This window comes from Barbus barbus (genome assembly GCF_936440315.1).
Source record: "Barbus barbus genome assembly, chromosome: 2".
NCBI lineage: Eukaryota > Metazoa > Chordata > Actinopteri > Cypriniformes > Cyprinidae > Barbus > Barbus barbus.
Window position 1 is genome coordinate 12,571,720 of NC_136730.1, and position 24,130 is coordinate 12,595,849.

Consider the following 24,130-nt stretch of genomic DNA (forward strand, 5'->3'; position numbering starts at 1 on the left):
GTCCTCTCAAAATAATCATCATATCCCGAGCGGTTGACATAATGAACTGTGACAATGCCCTGCTCGCGCCTTGTCTGACTGTAAAGATGTTTTATTACATGGGTGGATATTCTCATATGGCTCACTGAAACTTTTTAATAAAAGGAAATCAGACAAGAACGACAAAAGGGCTGCGAGAGACCACACTGGATCATTCCAGCTATCGCTATAATTAAATTATACACTCATTGCATGCTTGAGGGGTCAGCGTTTCACCGTAATTATCATATACTAAAACCAATGTTCTAAAACTAGGTTTGCAACATACATTTTCTGCAGTATATTATGTGTACAGTATGCAAATAGAAGGCACATTTCTGTATGCATGAACTATACAACAAAGCACACTCTAGGAGAAAATGTATCCCATAATTCAATGAACTTAACTTGACAGTTCATTTCCATTGCTGTAATGGAAAAAATGACAAATAATTTGGCCTTATTTGATCTCTGCAAATATGATATATGGAAATATATGTAATAATAAATAAAATATATATAATAGATAAATCTAACTACAAGACTAAAGCTGAAACTAAAATAAAAACACAAATAATAGTATTCAATCAGGGAATGTGTGAACTGATTAAAGTCACAACTTGAATGCAATGCAAATTTGGATAAAAAGTTGCTTTGGTCTGCCAAATGCATTAACATAAAAAATGCTTAAAAGTGTCCTTGGGATAAAAACTGAATTAGAACTAATAAAGCCATTGCAGAAACTTGAAAAAAAAAAAAAAAAAAAAAAAAAAATTATATATATATTTTTTTTATTATTATTAATAAAATATTACATTTATTCAATTTTTTTAAAAAAGGAAAAACTACAACAACCTTGCCACTGCATATCTGAAGGAATATCTGACAGGTTATGTGTTCAAAATTACATGACTCATTCAAAATATTCAGCTGCATTTCAATGAGGACAAGATGGAAAGGTTGCCCACAGTACAACTGTCTTGTTTTGGGGGGGTTTTCTTCTGTATCTGAGGTGAATATTTCATCCTGTAGTTTACTCAAAAACGTTGCGGGTGTCCACAAGCAGGGAAGAGAGGCTGTGTTTGTGGTATGTGTCTAGCTCCCTCTAGTGGAGAAACACACAGTGAAACATTTATTGTGGCAAATTCGAATTATTTGGAGCATTTGAGGACACATGCATGATTCAGGAAGCACGTATTTGTATTGCACAGTGGTGAAGCACTTGAACTCCCTATAACATGCAAAGACCATTTAAAATAACTTGCATTAAAAGCACGCAAGCAATTTTTCTCTGTGACAGTACTAGCCTCAGTAAACAGCAAATAGAGTCTCATGAGTGCTCTGCCCAATCAGAAACACACTTTGTCTCTGAATAAATTTGCACGTCTTCAACTGCAATTAAAGGAATAGTTTGCACAAAAATGACAATTTCTTTATCAGAACCGACTTGGAGAAATTTAGCATTAAATCTCTTGCTCACCAATGCATCCTCTGCAGTGAATGGGTGCCGTAAGAATGAGAGTCCAAACAGCTGATCAAAACATCACTATAATTAACAAATTATCTTCTAAAAGTTAATAAAAAATCATCATTAAGGGCTTCAAACAAGCCCTCTATCCATAATATTGCTTTCTCCAGACTGAATCAGGAGAGAAATATGCACAGATCAAGTACTGTTTATGAGCAAAAGCAGTCAATATGTGGGTGGATTTTGATGTGAGAGGACAACAGGTGATGGACTTTTTCACTGGAGAAAGTGTTATGATTATGGACTCATTTTTGACCAAAAGTGACAATTTAAAGTTAAAACTTGTTTCGTACAAACAGACAGCTTTTCACTTCACGGGATGTTAATTGATGGACTGGAGTGGTGTGGATTACTTGTGGATTATTTATTGTGATGTTTTTATCAGCTGTTTGGACACTCGTTCTGACGGCACCCATTCACTGCAGAGGATCCTTTGGTGAGCAAGTGATGAAATGCTACACTTCTCCAAATCTGTTCTGACGAAGAAACAAACGCATCGACACCTTGACTATATTTTCTACAAATTTTCATTTCTGGGTGAACTATTTCTTTAAGATGAATGGGAATGATGATGGATAGGTTTCTCTTAGTATTATACGACTCCTTGTGTGGTTGAAAATATGGGAAGCAGTTCAAATGTCACTAAGGAGGGCTTAGAAAAAAAAAAACATCTCATCTAATAACAGCAATCATCCGCAGTGCTATATCAAACCTAAAATGGCCACTCCAATAAAATCAGTCCATTTTAATCAGTCAACTATTTTTATCTTGTTTTTTCATTGGTGTAATAACGACAAAAGTACTGCTCTCCAAAAAAAAAGCTGCTCTCTGTCAAAGTTTGTTAAAAATCATCAGGATGTTGCATGAACAATGTACAAATAAAATTAAAGTCTCTGAAGCACAAACAAAGCTTTATGTCTGCAGAAAACAAATCAGCGCATACCAACACCAAAACCTCATTGGAACATGGGGTTTAACGGAGACGGAATATGTACTTCACATAGCAAACATTTCCACAGAACCATTCAATTCTGCCAGTAGATTCAGCAGAAACAAAACATCTGTCTGTGATCAAAATCCCAAAACAGTCTTGTTGCATGTCTATGATATTTAATATGAACAGAGTGAGTTTCCATGTCTAAGAGGGCCAAGTCAAAGTCTTGACCTCTGATAAGATCGAAACAAGCCATTCAAGCAAAGCCAAATCTATCTTTACTTGAACATTACAGTGCAACATCTGTATATGATCCTGCCTCAACATTGACTTAAATGTCTATCACATATTTATGTTCACGGAATCTTTTGACACTAAACGAAGTTCAGGATTCTGATTGTATCAGCACTTGTTTTTGTTCTATTTTCAAAACAAACAAAAAAAAACTTTTGCAATTATGTTCTGATGGAAGGTTCATTAGCTCGATTTTCAACCGTTTGTTCAAACTTTGAATGCAAATTGTCATAAACAAGCGTTTGAAAAGCTCACAGCTGAACTCGCTCTCGTCTCAAATACTAATGAGGCGTCTTCACGCGTATGAATGCTCCCTGCAGAGAAATATTAAAGAGAACACATTCAGCACTTGTGTTGTGTGTAGCACGGTCTATTTTCCCTTGAAGTCCACTTTAAATGCTCTCTGCACCAAAAATATATTTTTTTTCTAAAAACCTTCAATTTACTTCTACCCTAGTGTGTTTTTGCTACCTTAACTCATGAGCATCACTCTTAATTCTTGAGCTTGTTACTTCATATTGCATAAAGAAATTCATACTTTTATTCAACAAGGACATGAAAAGTGACAGTAAAAAGATTTATAAAGTAACAAAAGATTCCCATTGCAAATAAATGATGCTCTTTTTAACTTTCTATTCAAAGAATTCTGAAAGAAGTGCATCAGTGTTTCCACAAAAATATGAAGCTGCACAAATGTACACAACACTGATATACAAATAAATGTTTCAAAATCAGCACATTAGAATGATTTCTGAAAGATCGTGTGACTGAAGACTTAAGTAATGATGCTGAAAATTCAGCTTTGCATCACAGGAATAAATTACATTTGAAATATATTCAAATAGAAAACAGTTATTTGAAATTGTAATCAATTGTAATTCGCAATATGCCTATTTTTTACTTATTTTTTGGTCAAATAAAAGCAGACTTGGTGAGTATAAGAGCCATATATAATCATGTTATAGTACAGTTTATTTAATATTATACTGACATTTTCATCCCATTGTGTCCCATATAACATTAAGTCCCATTATGACACAAATTCACAATACACGTTGTAAGCACCAAAAATATGAATCACCATGAGTTCAAGTAGGCTGAGATGGAAATGTGTGGGATCAGCTCTTCCAAACTGCTGAGTCTAACTCAAAGTCTAAACCTTGACATGTATCGTATCCATTGTCCAGCGGTAAGCCCTTGTGCTCTTCCCTGCTCCCCAGTGATCCATCAGTAGCTATGTTTCCATCCAAACTTTCAAATTAAACTTATGTGCAAAACTGGAATATCGCATAAAACAATTGCGAATAAAGCACCGTTTCCATCCAATGAGTCAAAGAGAACAAAATTGTCACTACCTGGTAAACTGGCACTAAATATCACTAAGCAAACTAGGAGAAGCCACTGAATATAATAATTTTCATATATGTGACCCTGGTCCACAAAACAAAAAAAAAATAAGCGTACATTTTTGGAAACTAAGATTTATACATTGTTATGATTGGACAATATTTTGCCGAGATACAACTATTTGAAAATCTGGAATCTGAGAGAGCAAAAAAAATCAAAATATTGAGCAAATCGCCTTTAAAGCTGTCCAAATGAAGTTCTTAGTAATGCATATTACTAATCAAAAATTAAGTTTTAATATACAAAATATCTTCATGGAACATAACAAATTTTTGGCTATTGCTACAAATATACCCCAGCGACTTGAGACTGGTTTTGTGCTCCAGGGTCACATATGAAAAATTTGGGACGCAGTCGTGTAAGACAATTAAACAGAAACACTTTGATGACAGACTTTGCTCAGGCATTTCAGAATGACCAAAACAACATATAGATGCTGTAAATGAGATCGGTTCATCGCTGCTAGTCAAGTTATACCGTCACAGAATAAAGACACATGACTTTTTCAATGTGCATGGAGGAATTTATTTGGTAAATGTGTTTCCGTTGTAGTTTATGCACATTTTTTCTCATTGGATAAAAAGTTTATCCTACTGAAATGTGTGCATAAGTTTTTTTATGCACATTTTTAGAATTGATGTGCATCCTGGCGTTTCCATCTAGCGTTTTTTTATGCGATATTCAAAAATTTGCATAAAAATAGGTGGATGAAAAGTGTCAGACTCTCACCTGTCATTGAGTTCTCAGATGTGCTCAGCTGTTCTCTCAGTTTGTCCACGTCATCCGGATGGACCTGCTCAAAGAGCGTGCTGCCAAACCACTCGGACTGCAGCTGGTTCAGAACGGGAGTGACAGAGTCCGACACGTAGATAACACGACCCGTCTCAGCCGCCACCACAAACAGGAAGCCGTCAGCCGCCTCCAGAATCAAGTGCTTCAGTTCCTGTGACAGCAAACGGAGGCTTTCAAATTATGTTTAAAGGACTTTCAAGTGATATTTAGAAAGTCAGAATTTTTCTACTCAACTTTTTGTTGTTATTTTTTTGTGCATTTTGTTAAACATTTAAGTCTTAAATGTTTTAAGACTTAAATCTTAAGTCGCTTGGGTATATTTGTAGCAATAGCCAAAAATACATTGAATGTAATCATTAGGACATTAAGTAAAGATCATGTTCCATGCAGATATTTTGTAAATTTCCTAACTTAAATATTTCAAAACTTAATTTTTGTTTAGTAATATGCATTGCTAAGAACTTCATTTGGACAACTTTAAAGGCGATTTTCTCAATGTTTAAATTTTTTTTGCACCCTCAGATTCCAGATTTTCAAATAGTTGCATCTCGGCCAAATATTGTCCGATCCTAACAAACCATATATCAATGGAAAGCTTATTTATTCAGCTTTCAGATGTTGTATAAATCTCACTTTAGAAAAATTGACCCTTATGACTGGTTTTGTGCTCCAGGGTCACATATTTGATACTCAAATTTTAACATGATTTTTCTATAAAATGATAACCTAAATCGCTTCAGTCTAGTAAGTGTTCATCTTGAAATATTACTAATAATAGAAAAGTTATTCTTGTGTTCACATTATAAAGATCAGAAACGATTTCACAGCAAGACACGAAACAAGCTGAAAGTGGACATTTTTACAATTATACTAAAATGCCTTTGACTTGCTAAAAGAAAATAAAGTATCAATCGGACGACGGAAGGCATGGAACAGATTGTGTGTTTTGATCATTTAGAGTCCTCAGAAAATCAAGTATGACACAGTAGAATTTATAGGGTGAATAAATGGCAATGTATGATTTTAAGGCCATTTTTGTCCTTTGCTGAGTGCATCACTGATATATCGAATATTTCAGTTGAGTTATTTCTCACCTGTTCAGTCAGGAAGGAGGGTTTGTAAGCGCCGTCAGTTGATGTGTTCCCCGTTCCCCTCATGGACTTCATGTGTGAGACGGCCATGCGCAGGATGGTGAGTTTGTCTGGTTTCCTGGCTAGCGCACTGCAGGTGGGCACCATGTCCGACAGCTCTGTGATGTACTGGGTCATCTTATTACGCCGACGACGCTCAATCTCACTGTGGTTCTCTCTGGATGAAAAGAGCAACAACACTGCCATTATTAGCATGTAGTGAGAGTTGCACAGCGCAACTACAGGTAGTAGATAATTACCATTAAGGATATCAAAACCTCACAATTTTTAGTTAAAATTTATATAATAAAATAATTTTATAATATAATGCGTTTTATCTTAATAAATACTATTATCATCACTACAGGTATAATATAACAATATTATACATGCATTTATTTGATAAATAAAAAACAATTTTTATCTACTTTAAAATATAATTATAAAAAATATAATATAAAGAATTTTCATCACCCATTGTTCCAGTCTTCAGTGTCACATGATCCTTCAGAAATCATTCTAATATTCATTATTAATGTTAGTAACAATTATGCTGCTTAATATTTTTTGGAACCTGTGACACTTTCAGGAATCTCTGATGAATAAAAAGTTAAAAGAGAACAGCATGTTTTCAAAAATAGAAATATTTTCTAACAATATATGTCTTTACTATCACGTTTTATCAATTTAACATATCCCTGTTGAATTAAAGTATAAATTTACTGACCCCAAATTTTTGGACGGTAGTGTATACTGTTGTAATTCAATAGAATATTATAATATTTAAAAAATGTGTTTGTGCTCATTTTTGAGATCCTTCTTTCACTTGTATAATTGTACCACCTACCCAAGTCTGCTCTCATGTACTTATATATGCATTCGATGTTGACCTTGATTGATAAATACATAATTATGAATTACTATAGAGGAGGCATTCGGGATCCTCAATATACAGAAATAAATTTATTTGGCTCATGCTTTCTTTTCAAACTTAGGAAAAAGTTTCTTCCTTGGACTGATCTGCCGCAACACTTCTTCTTCAACTGAAATGCTCAGTTTAAAAAGTTCCGGAGGGGATAATTTAAAACTTTTTACTTCATTTCTGTGATTTAGCTGAGACTCCGGCAATAAACTGAACGCTTACAGATGCGAACCAATCTTTTAAGTAGAAAATGCAAAACGATAAATCTTGGGAGGCCAGGCCACTGCATTAGTCCACGGAGCGCAATGGCTCAAAGCAACGCGACAATTTCAGATGAGAGTGTCAGCTGAGGATAATTAAATACCCATTTAAAATTAGATCTAGACAGAGTCGCTCGTGTGAGGCCCGAGGTGAGAGAACGAGGTCGTTCCTGACGGCGGCAGGGGCCTGATTTCTATCTATCCTGAGGGAACCTCCCCAAGACAGCCCTACCTGGCATAACGCTCCTTATCACCGGGAATCTGATCATCGTCATACCTGACGGGAGAGAGAGGAGATCAAAATAAGACAAATGAGCCTGAAAATCTCAGTAACATCACTTTTAGGTTTTATGAATATGGCTCAAATGGAGTGATCATGAACCGCATTTATTATGCCGCATGGTTTCGATTATTCTGGATTATAGCTATTCTCTCTACCTCATATTGCTGCTATTTAAATACCCTGGACAACTTTTTGCACATTTTTTTTTTTTTTTTTAATTATTAAAAAATAATCAAAGTTAAACAGATGTGTTGCCTTTGCAACTTGCCAAATCCAAATAACATTTATGTACTTATTTACGGTTTTGGTTTTAGTTTACATGAATAACTCATTATATACAAACTCTGGCATTGCATTATATTATAAAATATCAAAAAGTGATTAAAAATATATACTTGTAATAATGCCACTTGTTAAGCAACACATTTTCCTGTTTGTCTTGTGCATTTCAGACCGTAAAACAAAAAAGCCTGAATATTAAGATATACGTCTATCATATAATGCTTAGCATAAATGTTCACTAACAAATTTTAATTATGTCATTAATTAATCACCCTCATGCTGTTCCAAACCCATATGCTGTTGTTGTTTTTTTTAACATAAGATTTGATGATATTTGAAAGCTTTTGGTTACTGACAACATACATTTCAGAAACAAAGTCTTGTTATATAGTATATATATATGATCTATAGTGCATTGTTTTGAACTGTTTTGAAGAAAGCAATGCTGCTTTATCTTCTGAGCATATCATCGTACACTGTAAAAACTAGTTTTTGAAGTTGTAAATAAACAATCATTACTGAAGTACACTTTAAAGGAAAATAATATTTCAGTCTTTCATTATTTCAATTTCATGTTTATTCAACGTATTGCTGTTTCGATGGAATTACTTGTGAAAATTGCTATCAATTTCTGAGTGAAAACGTAAATCCTACACATTTCCAGCGAAAGAAGCAGCATGTAGGTTTGGAACAACATGATGGTGATTAATTAAAGGCAGCAACTGCTCCAAGCTGGAGAGGAATTGCTGGAGTGTGTCCTGTATCTCCAACAGGGGTCAGTGTCTCCATTCCAACGCTACAGCTAAATGTGAGGCGTCTTTACCGTCAGGCGCAGCGCAACTATGGATACAGCTCCTTTAAAAGAACATGAACTGAAAGGAAACCATTAGTTGAGGGCAACAAAACATGAGCGATGTCTTGAAATGGCACAAACGCTGTGGCACAACTGAAAGACACGGTCAAACAACAGAAAATATAAAAGAAAGGACATGGTGTGTGGTCTGATTTGTTTTGTTTGGAAAGCTTGCAAACAATGGAAAAAGTTTGCCTTGAAAATTTGCTGGGTCCCTCGCCGTCCTCGTCATCAAAGTCCATCCTGAAACAAGAAAACAAATACACTTGCTCATTTAAAACGTTTATATATGGGCAGCTTATGCAACAGAAAAACTGCTTTAGTTTATATGAATCATAATGAACTTGAATAGAGAAGCTAATCAACAAAACACAACACTGTAAATAGAAAAGCCAATCAAAACTAAACACAGATAACAGAAACCAATCAACAAACATAGTTTTGGGAAAAAAGCTTAGAAAGGAGATTACAGTCAGTAACACTCAAATGTTTACAGTCCATGTAAAATATGGTCAACGTACTTGTAGAAACTATGCTGTGAAATATGTCACAAAGTACAAGGAGGTGGTTCTGGAACCAAATTTGACTTGATATCTGATGTGAGGGACAGAAGTTTCCATAAGTGATTAATTGAAAACTGACGGAGTATGAGAGAGGTTTTATGAATCAGAACCTCTCTGATGTTGTTGTGTGGGCAGGTGAAGTGTGTTCTCCATGGAAACCACCTCATGTTACTGATCACGAAACAGAGCGTTTCCACAGTAGGAGTATTCAATTTAAATTGAAGTTTAACTGGCTAAACATTTAGGTACTTCTTAAATTATATTTGAAATGATTTCCTATCATTGTTTCAACAGTACTTTCTCTCTTAAAAGTGAATGAGGCAGGTATCAGCCAGGCCATATGTGGCCATTTAGAAATGCATTCTTTCAACCAATAACTAAGCACGACAATTAAATAAAAAATAAATTCCATATATATATATATTTTTTTTTTTTTTTTTTTTTTTAAATGAAGTGTCATTTTTTAAAAATAAATTTATAAATTATCTATCTACCTGTATATACATATACATACATACATATACATACATATTTTTTTTTTGGTTCCCTTTATTAAATTAGATATTAAATAATAAAAAATATATTTCTTATTTTAGCATTTATAGTTGACCATCTGTTTGTTAAAAAAAAATCATATACACAGTGCCCTCCAAAAATACTGGAACAGTAAAGACAAAATTGCTCTGTTGGCTGTGGAGTCAAGACATTTACAAATATGATTAAAAGATGAATATGAGACAAAACTACAGAATGTCACATTTTATTATTAGCCGTTTCAACACATATGTTTACCAAATAAAAAGTTCAGCACTTTTAGAGTTTCATCCCTCTATCTGATGTGAGCATAAGTATTGGAACAGTTGCCTCACAGGTCTTTCTAAGTGATCAGCTGTGTCCTGTTGCATTCATTCTTCAGATATTAAAAGCAGGGAATGTGTCGTATCAGTTATATCCATTACTTCTGTATTCTGAATCTTGCAATCGATGATGACACACACAAACCAGGACTAAGATGAGGGAGCTGACTTTGAGAGAAAAGCAAGCAATTTGGATGCTAAAAGAAAAGAGGAAGTCCATTAGAGCTATAGCAAAAACAAAGGGCATGTAGAAATCAAGAGTTTGGAAACCACCAGCGACACCAGCAACCAACAACGACCTGATCGGCTGAGAAAACAACAGTAGTTGATGACAGACAAATCATAAAAACTGTGAAAATGAACCCTAAAAGACCTGTCTGTAAAATCACCAACAACTTCCAGAAAGCTGGGGTGATGCTCTGACAATCTACTGTCCTCAGGAGACTTTGACACAGAATTACAGATGCTACACAGCAAGATGCAAACCTCTGACCAGCACCAAAAATAGAAAGGAGATTAGAAGATTAGAGTTTGCAAAAAAGCACAAAGGTGAGCCAGAAGAGCTTTGGAACTGTGTTTATGGACCGATGAGACAAAGATGAACCTTTATAATAATAAAATAATAATAATAATAAAATGTGGCTAATAATAAAATGTGACATTCAGTAGTTTTCTCATATTCATCTTTTAATCATATTTGCAAATGTCTTGACTCCACAGCCAACAGAGCAATTTTGTCTTTACTGTTCCAATACTTATGGAGGGCACTGTGTGCATGTGTGTGTGTGTACATATACATACATATATATACACACACATATATATATATATATATATATATATATATATATAAAAATAACACACACACACACACACACACACACACAGGCCACTTTATTAGGTACACCTGTTCAATTGCTTGGTAACACATTGCTAATCAGCCAATCACATTGCAGCAACTCAATGCATTTAGGCATCTAGATGTGGTGAAGACAACTTGCTGAAGTTCAAACCGAATGGTTGTTGGTGCCAGACGGGCTGGTCTGAGTATTTCAAAAACTGCTGATCTACTGGGATTTTCACGCACAACCATCTCTATGGTTTACAGAGAATGGTCCAAAAAAGAGAAAATATCCAGTGAGTGGCAGTTGTGTGGATGAAAATGCCTTGTTGATGTCAGAGGAGAATGGGCAGACTGGTTAGATATGATAGAAAGGCAACAGTAATTCAAATAACCACTCGTTACTACCAAGGTATGCAGAATACCATCTCTGAACGCACAACACGTCGAACCCTGAAGCAGATGGGCTACAGCAGCAGAAGACCACACCGGGTGCTGCTCCTGTCAGCTAAGAACAGGAATCGGAGGCTACAATTCGCACAGGCTCACCAAAATTGGACAATAGAAGTCTGGAAATATGTTTCCTGGTCTGATGAGTCTAGATTTCTGCTGCAACATTCAGATGGTAGGGTCAGAATTTGGTGTAAAGAACATGAAAGCATGGATCCATCCTGCCTTGTCTCAACGGTTCAGGCTGGTGGTGGTGGTGTAATGGTGTGGGGGATATTTTCTTGGCACACTTTGAGCCCCTTAGTACCAATTGAGCATCGTTTAAACGCCACAGCCTACCTGAGTATTGTTGCTGACCATGTCCATCCCTTTATGACTGCAGTGTACCCATCTTCTGATGGCTACTTCCAGCAGGATAATGCACCATGTCACAAAGCTCAAATCATCTCAGACTGGTTTCTTGAACATGACAGTGATTTCACTTTACTCAAATGGCCTCCAGAGTCACCAGATCTCAATCCAGTAGAGCACCTTTGGGATGTGGTGGAACGGGAGATTCACATCATGGATGTGCAGCCGACAAATCTGCAGCAACTGCGTGATGCTATCATGTCAATATGGACCAAAATCTCTAAAGAATGTTTCCAACACCTTGTTGAATCTATGCCATGAAGAATTAAGGCAGTTCTGAAGGCAAAAGGGGGTCAAACCCGGTACTAGCAAGGTGTACATAATAAAGTGGCCAGTGAGTGTATATGTGTGTATAAATATAAATGATTTATAATACAGATTAATAATATATATATATATATATATATATATATAATAATAAATATATATATATATATATAAAAAAAATACAAAAAAATGTAAATAAGTTATTTATTTTAGAATCACACTACACTGATACACATACTACACAGTCAATAGATAAAACACTGTGCTGTACATTGCGTGATTTATTCATGCTGTGGTGCATGCTGGGAACTGAAGTCCTGTCTCCAACGCAGCAGATGCCACTGTTACCTATTGAGAGACATATGTGCTCCTATTGTACAGTTATTAAATACTGTATAATACAAAAAATATATGCACTCACCTAAAGGATTATTAGGAACACCATACTAATACTGTGTTTGACCCCCTTTCGCCTTCGGAACTGCCTTAATTCTACGTGGCATTGATTCAACAAGGTGCTGAAAGCATTCTTTAGAAATGTTGGCCCATATTGATAGGATAGCATCTTGCAGTTGATGGAGATTTGTGGGATGCACATCCAGGGCACGAAGCTCCCGTTCCACCACATCCCAAAGATGCTCTATTGGGTTGAGATCTGGTGACTGTGGGGGCCATTTTAGTACAGTGAACTCATTGTCATGTTCAAGAAACCAATTTGAAATGATTCGAGCTTTGTGACATGGTGCATTATCCTGCTGGAAGTAGCCATCAGAGGATGGGTACATGGTGGTCATAAAGGGATGGACATGGTCAGAAACAATGCTCAGGTAGGCCGTGGCATTTAAACGATGCCCAATTGGCACTAAGGGGCCTAAAGTGTGCCAAGAAAACATCCCCCACACCATTACACCACCACCACCAGCCTGCACAGTGGTAACAAGGCATGATGGATCCATGTTCTCATTCTGTTCACGCCAAATTCTGACTCTACCATCTGAATGTCTCAACAGAAATCGAGACTCATCAGACCAGGCAACATTTTTCCAGTCTTCAACCGTCCAATTTTGGTGAGCTCGTGCAAATTGTAGCCTCTTTTTCCTATTTGTAGTGGAGATGAGTGGTTCCCGGTGGGGTCTTCTGCTGTTGTAGCCCATCCGCCTCAAGGTTGTGCGTGTTGTGGCTTCACAAATGCTTTGCTGCATACCTCGGTTGTAACGAGTGGTTATTTCAGTCAAAGTTGCTCTTCTATCAGCTTGAATCATTCGGCCCATTCTCCTCTGACCTCTAGCATCAACAAGGCATTTTCGCCCACAGGACTGCCGCATACTGATTGTGAAATACTCAGACCGGCCCGTCTGGCACCAACAACCATGCCACGATCAAAATTGCTTAAATCACCTTTCTTTCCCATTCTGACATTCAGTTTGGAGTTCAGGAGATTGTCTTGACCAGGACCACACCCCTAAATACATTGAAGCAACTGCCATGTGATTGGTTGATTAGATAATTGCATTAATGAGAAATTGAACAGGTGTTCCTAATAATCCTTTAGGTGAGTGTAATATATAATGTATAATTTTCATATTTCACTATAATGGACACAGAATAAAGCTAACCAAGTTCCACCTGTTAGGAGATTATTTAAAATGTTTTTCACAAAATGCAGCATAAATGTGGTTGATTATCTGAAAAATATGAGAGCAATTTTCCTCTAATAAAGTACATACATGTAGCTCAGTAATGTCAGTACGGGAGATCCATGAGGAAGATAATCAATAAATGAAATGTTCTTATTTCCTTTCATTAACACCGAACACCTTTTCAATTGCAAAATAAATAATAAAGTGTTACATAATAAGAGACAATGAAAACAAATGAGCGCTCCTTCATAATGGGCTCTGAGAGACAGTCATATCATTTCATGAGCTCATTAAAGCTGCCTTCAACTGTAAACACTCTTGATTCATGATGTTTCCTGCTGTATGCATCACATAACCTTCAATAGACTAACAAACGTGTAAATCACACAAATGATGCAATTGAAGAAGTTATGTAGAAAGAAATTATAAACATAGAATAGAACAACATTTTTTACGTACAGTGAGGTCAATAAGTATTTGATCACCCTGTGATTTTGCAAGTTCTCTTACTTAGAAATCATGGAGGGGTCTACAATTTTCAGCATAGGTGCATTTCCACTGTGAGAGACAGAATCTAAAAATAAAAATCCGGAAACCACATTGTATGATTTTTTTAACAATTTATTTGTGAATTACTGTGTCAAATAAGTATTTGATCACTTGAGTCAAAAAATTTTAATATTTGGTACAGAAGCCTTTGTTAACAATTACAGAGGTGAAACGGTTCCTGTAGTTCTTCACCAGGTTTGCACACACTGCAGGAGGGATTTTGGCCCACTCCTCCATACAGATCTTCTCTAGATCTGTCAGGTTTCGGGGCTGTCGCTGAGCAACACAGAGTTTCAGCTCCCTCCAAAGATTTTCTATTGGATTTAGGTATGGAGACTGGCTAGGCCACTCCAGAACCTTGATATGCTTCTTATGGAGCCACTCCTTGGTTTTCCTGGCTGTGTGCTTTGGGTCATTGTCATGTTGGAAGACCCAGCCATGACCCATCTTTAATGCTCTGACTGAGGGAAGGAGGTTTTTGCCCAATATGTCACAATACATGGCCCCGTTCATCCTCTCCTTAATACAGTGCAGTCGTCCTGTCCCCTGTGCAGAAAAACACCCCCAGAGCATGATGCTTCCAGCCCCATGCTTCACTGTAGGTATGGTATTATTGGGATGATACTCATCATTATTCTTCCTCCAAACACGGCGAATGGAGTTAAGACCAAAAAGTTCTACTTTGGTCTCATCTGACCACAGGACTTTCTCCCATGACTCCTCTGGATCATCCAGATGGTCCCTGGCAAACTTCAGACGGGCCTGGACATGGGCTGACTTAAGCAGGGGAACCTTCCGTGCGATGCAAGATTTTAAACCATGACGTCTTAGTGTATTACTGATAGTAGCCTTGGAAACGATGGTCCCAGCTCTCTTCACGGCATTGACCAGCTCCTCCCGTGTAGTTCTGGGCTGATTCTTCACCATTCTTAGCATCATTGATACCCCACGAGGAGATCTTCCGTGGGGCCCCAGTCCGAGGGACATTGACAGTCATCATTAGCCTCTTCCATTTTATGACAATTGCTCCAACAGTTGTTCTTTTTTCACCAAGCTGCTTGGCAATTGCCTCGTAGCCCTTTCCAGCTTTGTGAAGGTCTACAATTTTGTCTCGTGTCTTTTGACAGCTCTTTGATTTTGCCCATGTTGCTACTTAGACTTTGGCTGATTGTGGGGTGCACAGGTGTCTTTATGACAGCTAGCGACCTCAAACAGTTGCTACTAATTTAGAATCATGATCAGAGTGTAGCTGGACTATTTAAAAGCAAAATAACAGGTCTTTGAGGGTCAGAAAGCTGGCGGATAAGCAAGTGATCAAATACTTACTTGACACAGTAATTCACAAATAAATTGTTAAAAAAAATCATACAATGTGGTTTCCGGATTTTTATTTTTAGATTCTGTCTCTCACAGTGGAAATGCACCTATGCTGAAAATTGTAGACCCCTCCATGATTTCTAAGTAAGAGAACTTGCACAATCACAGGGTGATCAAATACTTATTGACCTCACTGTATATATAGCTTCATTCTTTAAAGTAAGTTGGATATCTGAATGAACAATCATCCCATAATGTATTAATTCAAATAATAATAATAAATGGCTGTTGATGCATTAATTATTTATCTATCAATCTTACACATTATATTCTAATGATGGGATATTTTTCTACATACTTTTTTGTTTCTTGGCAATTTCAGAATTTTTTTGATTAATGGGCTATTAAAGAAAGAACAAAAACAACCTGTGCAATTGTACCCAACAGCTAAACAACAAAGAAAATGGATAGTTCTGACTTCTCTATTTATATTTTTGTCATTTGCAAGACACTATATTGAACTGTTAAGTGTCACATTAAACAGAGCATCTACAGTTATGAAAATAATACGCTGTTCAGCAGAATAACTCACCCCACTGATCTCCGCTTGCCTCCTCGCCCCGACATGGCGCCCGCCATCCTGACCTGACCCACGCCCACCACAGCGCCCGGCATGGCCACCGGCCCCGGCAGATCCGTGCCCATTTCTGAAAGACAGAAAACATCTTCACCATCAGCCACATACATACAGCTGGTGTATAAATGATGATCTACATGCTAGATGAATTTTACCCCATAAATAAAATACCAAGCATTGACACATTTTGAATAAACAGTGAACATATCATCTACTCTTTGTCAAACATGTATTCGCATTATGAATTCTCCGTCAAAGCTGACGAAATATAATCAGAGCAATAACATGCAAATTTCACAGTATTCAAACGTTTGGGGGTCAGTAAGATTTTTTTTATATTTTAATGTGAAAGAAGTCTCTTATGCTCACCAAAGCTGCATTTATTTAATCAAAAACACAGTAATATTATGACATATTATTGCCATTTATAATGACTGTTGTCTACAAAGCTGTATTTCCAGCATCATTACTCCAGTCTTCAGTGTCACATGATCCTTCAGAAATCAGTCTAATATGCTGATTTGCTGCTCAGCTGTGCTGTTTAATATTTTTGTGGAAACGGTGATACGTTTTATTTTTCAGAATGTTTTCAGATGAATAAAAAGTTAAAAAAGAACCACATTTATTTGAAATAGAAATCTTTTAGATCATTATAAAGATAATTCAATGTATACTTACAGAATAAAAGTATTAATTTCTTTTGAAAAAAATCTTAATGACCCCAAACTTTTGAACAGTAGTGTACACACAAATATAAAATAAAATTTAAAAAACAATGTATTTGTGTGTTGCTGGTCACAAAGCAAGACAAAATGCATCAAAAATCATTGCACTAATTACACAGTATCAGTATGTGTGACAGACACACACACACACACACACAGACTAACATCGCCAACAGCAGCTGGCTGAGAAAATGAACACACTCTGACATGTTCAGCCTGATGATTGCAGAATCATATTAATATTTTATAAAGTCTGCCTTCCAGTTCTCCTGTACTCTGGAGCTGAGCAGACCCTTTTGCTGAGTTTTCATTATTCATTTATGAGGTTTACAAACTTACACCTCAGTACATGTGAAGGTACAAGAGAAACCCCAATCTATGAGAAGAATTCAAATGGGCTAAAAACTGCTTAAGGCTGCCACAAGTTAACTTTTAAGATTATGCAAACCAGTGTTATTCTGTGTATGTATGCATGTATGTATATATATATATATATATACTATATTCTCTGTTTCTACTCTAAGTTAAAGTTTTAGTAATTTTCTTTATATATATATTATTTAGTTTTATGTCTGGTTTTTATTTTATTTTGTGGTTCACATGTCTTTTTAGTTGTGAAATCTTTGCTTGTTTTTATAAAGTAAACGCAATGGTAACATTTATATGGTTAGTAATATTTCAAAATAAACACTTACTGGACTGAAGCAACATAGGTTTACTTGATTATGATAACATTTTTTGAGAAAATGATCATCAGGTTTTTGAGAAATGTTTATTTGTTCATCTAACAATCATCATTGTATGGCATTGCATTACATGTTAAACTACAAAGCTTTGATCATAAACGAAGCATTAAAATAACATTATTGGGAGATATAGTGTGGCAACTTTAGCCTATATATAGTAGTCTGTTATTCTATTAAACAGATCTCATTGATTTCCATTACAAGCTATTTGAATTTCATCTTACTTTTAGGCCATACAAACATCAGCATCTGCAACAAATTGCATATCTCTGAGACTCTGAGAAGAAAATTCCTCCATATTCTTATATCACGCAATATGAGCCCTAAAAGCCTGATCTAGCAAATATGGCAGATTTGTTCATTTAGATTCTGTCTAAACATTAAAAAAAAAAATTATTAAAAAAATATAAAAAAAAATATATAACCAATTAAAAAAAAATACTACTATAAGCCAGGCTGTACAGGGTTAAAATGTTTTTAGTGCTGGTCACCGTATGCTTTCACTGCATGGAAAAAGCTGTGCAAACATTCTTCAAAATATCTTCTTTTCAGGCGCCTCACTGCTTTGCAGAACTTTCTAAAGCTCCCTCATCCGTTGTCGTTCTATGTCAGAAAGCCCTCAGGTCAAACTCATTAATCTGTCTCGTGGGACGGAGTGAAGGTTGGAAGACAGATAGGACACCGCTGTCTCTCCTTTTAAATCACGACTCAACAGCTCACACGCTCCTCTCTCTCTTCTCTCCTCCGAATCATTCTAATGACCAGAGGCCTGTTTCATTCAGATCTGCCCCAAAACAAAGCATCCACACGGCTCCCCTGTCCCTTAGGATCGCGTGTAATGTCTGAGCTCTTTATAAATGTGGACAGCACGTCTCATTTCGTGATTTGTGCGAGAAGCGAACTCCATTGAGACAGAAACTGGCCAAATGAGCAAATTCTTAATCAATGCGTAAAGAAAACCTTCCCAGAACACCACGCTGTCTTGGACCACGGCCCGTCTTTACAGATCTGTGCTGTAAACTTTGATAAATTGATTTCTTTGGAGGAATGATTCAGATCTGGATTATCAGGACTTCAGCACAGGATTGTGGGTATGCTATGCGGCAGAGGCTCAGTCGATTTTGGCATTTCAATGGCCGATGCATTAGACTAGGGTACTTGAATTAATGCAAACAGATTACTGTTTGAAAGTTTGAGTCAGTAAAACTTTTTCTTTTAGAATAAAAGTATTTTTTATTAAGCAAAGATACTTTTAATTGATCAAAAGTGATAGCAAAGAGATTTATACTGTTACAATAGATTTTCATTTCAAACAAAAGTTGTTTTTTTCTTTTTATCCATCAAAGAATCCTGAAAAAAATGTATTGCAGTTTCCACAAAACTATGATTCAGCACAACTTTTTTCAGCATTGATTATAATAATAATAACAGTAATAAATGAGCAGCAAATCAGCATATTAGACTGATTTCTGAAGGATCACGTAACACTGAAGACTAAAGTAATAATGATGCTGAAAATTCAGCTTTTCATCACAGGAATAAATTACATTTTAAATTATATTCAAATAAAAAAAATTTTTTTGTTATATTTCAGAATTTTACTGTTTTTACTGTATTTTTGATCAAATAAATGTAGCCTTCGTGAGCAAAAACATCAACCCATGCGGTCTATAATCACATACAACCAAATTATTGCACACATACACACTAAAAGTGGCAATATTATCAACTAAATCACAAACTAACTATCATAAAACAAGTTTACCAAATAAGCCAGGCTTATTTGAGTTAGTCTGACTTATTTTGAACTAAATCAAATGACAATAAGTCTGGCTTATATAAACCTGGCTTATTTGGAAAACTTGTTTTATGAAAACAGTCTGCTGGTAAACTTTGAAACTAACAATAAAGAGAGCCAATGCTAAGTTTGTTAATTCATCAAACCAACATGGTCATTGGCCGCTGATGATAATCTCAAAATGGACAAATATCAGGCAATAATAACTCATGTTTAGGCTTACTTATCAATTTTTGCTATATAAAATTACTAGTAAATCAAAAGTTTTTTCTCTGTAGACCTTGAAAGTTGTCAGTCTCTGAGTGAACTGATAGTCAAGCACATGACCGGCCATGAAAACACATTTTCAGGGCTGACATTTACATGGACTTAAAACAAACACCGCATTAAATTTAACATTTGAGCCTTTCTCTCTTGCACCTTTCCATGAAAAAATAAACTAATCATTACAAATTACATACAAAACTAATTTCAAAGCAGTACATTTTGCTGAGTTTGCAGCCCTGTGTATTATTTTAATCTGAGCAAACTGACTAGAAACTTCAGAATGGACTGCCAAACCTTTTTATATAATTGCTAAAACCCTATAAAACCAGAAGCTGTGGCAGAATAATATGGAATCAGGCCATTCCAAACACAAGGACGACCAAAAATGAAGAACGGAAAATAACCCGTTCAGAAGTCAAGCATTTAGTTCCTTTATTCTCCAGCAGCACTTAAAAGAGAGTGAAAGGAGCAATTCAGTGAGGTCGAAGCGACACTTGGCACATTTCCATGCAGAAAAGAGTTTCTCAATTGAGTGCTTCCGAGCAGGAACGGTTCAGAAACCTACAAGTTTAAAGGAAGAAACTACTGAATTAACTATTGAATTAACACCCTTCCTCTGATAGCACACACGTGAACAATGACTCTTCTCTTCTGTCTATTGTTACGCAGCCAAAGAAAGTTCACACTGCCAAACGTTCTGGATAATTTCGGACATGATGGTCAACAGAAAAATCGAAAGCATGCTTCAGTAATGCATGTGTAATTGTCCTCAGTGACTTTTTTAGCTTTATTCTCATTTCAAGTGCTTACAGAAACTGTAAGACAATGCTGTATTTCTTGACAAAAGTCCAATCACTTGCAAATGTTTCATGCAAGGATGGGCCATATAATGAAAATTTTGATTATCAGAGTTCAACAGCTATGAAAACATATTGCAACTTTCAGAACTCAAAACTTCGGTTTGTTACTGAATCTAACCTGCAAAAATGATTCGTTCTGAATGCAACTTTCTAATTTGGCAAAACAACAAACAACTTGTCAACAATGTCTATTTGGTGATTAGGAACTTGGTTCGTACACATAAATAAATACACATAAATAAACACACATCTGTAAAACATATCAGCTGTTTATGCCGTATTCAGCTGATCTGTAAAACATATCAGCTGAATACGGCATAAACAGTATAGCATATTTCACACACTTATACTGTCAAGTATATATCCTCATATATCAATCTCAAAGCCCAAATCCAGCAAGGTAGAAATGAAAATGAGAAAAAGTCAATTCTTTAGCATTTGCTACCTCATGCAGCACACCATATGCACATAATTCCTTCTTAGCAATGCTACACTTCCGGTCAGTCGTGTTATCCGTCACTGCTTTCAACAGAAAGGCTTCCTTCACAAACACAAGAGGTCTGCAAACAGTCCGAACTGTGGCTAATCAACTGTGCCTGTAATCCCTATTCACAAATGTCTACTGCTATTTGTACGAAATACGTTCTTATCGCGGCCTTTTGCTAAGCATTGTGGGCATAACGGTAAAAGTACAGATGGCCTACAGATTTGTTAAGTAAGTGAAATAGAAGCTAGCTGACTTTAAAACAAAGTGCCCTTCAGTTCAACTACAGTCACGTGACTCCATCCCAGAATGCTCTTGTGCATTTTAAAGCGTGCTTGGCAGCTCGGCGTGTCAACCAGGTGCTAATAACGCTCACATTCTTTATTCATTTCGACTCATTTGCATTTACAATGAGGTGGTGGGGCAGGAATTGCCCGCTGGGGGGAAAGAGTGTTCGTGGAAGCAACGGAGTCATGGAGTGTAATTTACTTTAGCAAGTGACTAAATAAACTGAGCAGCAGTAGGCTTCCAGTGAACAAACACTAAACAAGTTTGTTTTATTTAAATGCATCAGAAGATTTTTTTTTTTTAAAACAGAGTATCAGTTTTATCAGCACAATTCTAGAATCAGATAATATTGTATGTAAAAATAGCTGATGAGTGAATTTCTAAGGCGTATAAATTATCAACATGATCAAAACTTTTCCAAAAACCTGTTGCACATAATCTTCTACATGCTTTCAGTCATCTGATCGGGTGGTTCATACATTTTCAGCAAGCAAAAAGCCTTTTTAGTACAGTTGTACAAATTGTACAATACACCTTTTTGCTGTGTAATCTTTATAAAGTAAACAGAAGACTAACTTTTATATTTTTAGTTGCATTTCAAGATGAACACTTTCTGGACTGAAGCAACTTAGGTTTATTTGTTTATCATACACCGCTTTATAGATAATGTCAGAAATGAGAGTATGAAATATGACCAGCTTTCAGGCTTTTGAGGAACATTTATCTGTTCATCTCTCAATCATCATCATGTCGCCTTGAATCATTGAAACTAAGCATATAAAAAGTCATTTTACTGGGAGATATAGGGTTATGCACGTAGTCTGCTATACCCTAAACATCTCATTGATTTACATTAAAAGACATCAGAATCGTATCTCACTTTTTGGCCAAAAATAACAACTGCACAAAATTGCTTATTTTTGCTCAGTCTGGGCCTCTGATGCATTAAATAAGCGGTTACAAAAATCTAAAATCTAATTTCATATTTTTGCTTTACAGTTTGAATAGTTTGATGCCTGAATCCACTTGAAGCATGACTTCTGGCTTCCCAACATTTCTATATCTGTGCATCTCTGCTATTTTAAATATTATTTACATTAATTTTTCATAAGTTTGACCTTCAACATCCTTTTTGGTTGCTGTTCTGAGCTGGTAAAAACATGAGACCATTCTATAATGACTAAAATAGACCACAGATGCCCACAACACCGTGACTCTGGAGACAGGACGGCATTAAAACCCAAAACAACAATTCAACGACTAAAAAACTTAACGCATTCATGCAAACTTGCATTAAAAAGTTCTCTGCATGAGCTCATGACAGTCTTTCACCAACTATCCGTGCTCATGTTTACATCTCGCACTGTCACTTTACCGTTTTGTCTCATCCCTGCTACTAATTTGTAAATAATGATCGTTGTTTGTCGGTCTGTTGTCACAGACGCCTCAAAATCAGCGTTATATTTGCAAAACCCATTTGTACAGATGACAATAAACTTGACTATTCCACATCAATTTCGCAATGAATCAACAGGCAGAGGAAGTAAAGCGGTTGAGTGTGTTATTCGCTCCATCTCATGCCAAAAAACCTCACTTGACAATTACAGACCCATAAACAACGTATGAGATCCAGCAGTCGCGTATCAAGGAACTCAAAGCACGTACTCGCTTGTGGCAAATGTATTCAGCATCTAATTTGCATTAGCAGCAAGCCGAGGCAGAATAAAGCCAACTGTGATACATCACAATACACTCGCACGACGTTCTATACAAGAACAAACGTTACGTGATGATACAATGTAGCGTTTAAAATTTTAAATGGCGATGTTGTTACTCGCGTGGGGGGGAGGGGGTGCTCGCGTGCGTTTAAAGCGTCGCGGTTTCTTTTGTTAGCGTGAAAACACAATATTGCGTAAAAAGCCGACGTTCGGGTTCCGTTGAGACGCCACATACGTTGTTTTTAAAAGCACAGGGGTAAAATCGCTACTCACCCGATGGGTTTACAGCGGCGGGTGTTGCCATATTGCCTGAGTGGAAACGCAGAAATGACGCACAATACAAAAAAAAACCGCTGCACGCGATCCTCTCCGAGTGTCTCGAACGCGCAAACTCAGTTCAGCCCCGCGCGTGAAGATGTGATGGCGGTCGAGCGATGCTGGGTGGGATTTTGCTGCGTTTCTGCTCGTGCATGTAGCGGTCTGACAAACGCAAGATGTCTGAGAGGTTGCGTGAACACCGCGAGACTTCGCTGAATTAATGAATGCAGGCCCCACGCAGCAGCTTCAGCGCGTTTCTGCCCTCCAAGAACTTCAAACCGGGCTGGAAGCCACTCTGGCGTTGTTGCTTTATTATGATCATGAGCACAGACATCACTGGCTGTACTGAGATGATCTGTATAATAATAATATGCAGAGTGTACGCACCGTGTCTGTGAGGGTTTCGAGCCAAAAGTCACATTTGTTTTCTCTGAGGTGCCTTTGTATATTTGAAACTCATAATTCAAAACTGTCTTAGATTACAAAGATATTGTGAATTATTCTAAACTAAGAACATAATAATTTTGCCCAAAATAGCGGATTTAAATTAAATCCATTAAAAATATATATTTTTAATTAATGGCAGGGTTCATTGTGAAAATATGCCTCGTTATATATATATAAAAAGCCAAAATATATTTGCTAAAATGTGTTCCAAAATGCATAAATAGCTTATATTTTCTATCAATGG

At 36.4% G+C, this 24,130-nt stretch overlaps 1 protein-coding gene across 2 annotated transcripts in view; it reads right to left on the reverse strand.

Moving 5' to 3' along the window:
• LOC306880220 (aryl hydrocarbon receptor nuclear translocator 2) overlaps positions 1-23,835 on the reverse strand; it is a 106,701-nt gene extending 82,866 nt beyond the window's left edge. The window contains exons 1-5 of one of the 2 annotated variants that reach the window (XM_079433592.1): positions 23,395-23,835; positions 16,191-16,305; positions 8,899-8,946; positions 6,068-6,281; positions 4,911-5,124 (exon numbers count right to left, since the gene is read on the reverse strand). In XM_079433592.1, coding sequence (XP_079289718.1) covers positions 4,911-5,124; positions 6,068-6,281; positions 8,899-8,946; positions 16,191-16,305; positions 23,395-23,425 — 622 coding nt within the window. In that variant the 5' untranslated portion in view covers positions 23,426-23,835. The remainder of the gene's footprint in view (positions 1-4,910; positions 5,125-6,067; positions 6,282-8,898; positions 8,947-16,190; positions 16,306-23,394) is intronic. The other variant, XM_079433593.1, reaches the window with a different exon arrangement.
• Positions 23,836-24,130: the final 295 nt, after the last annotated feature.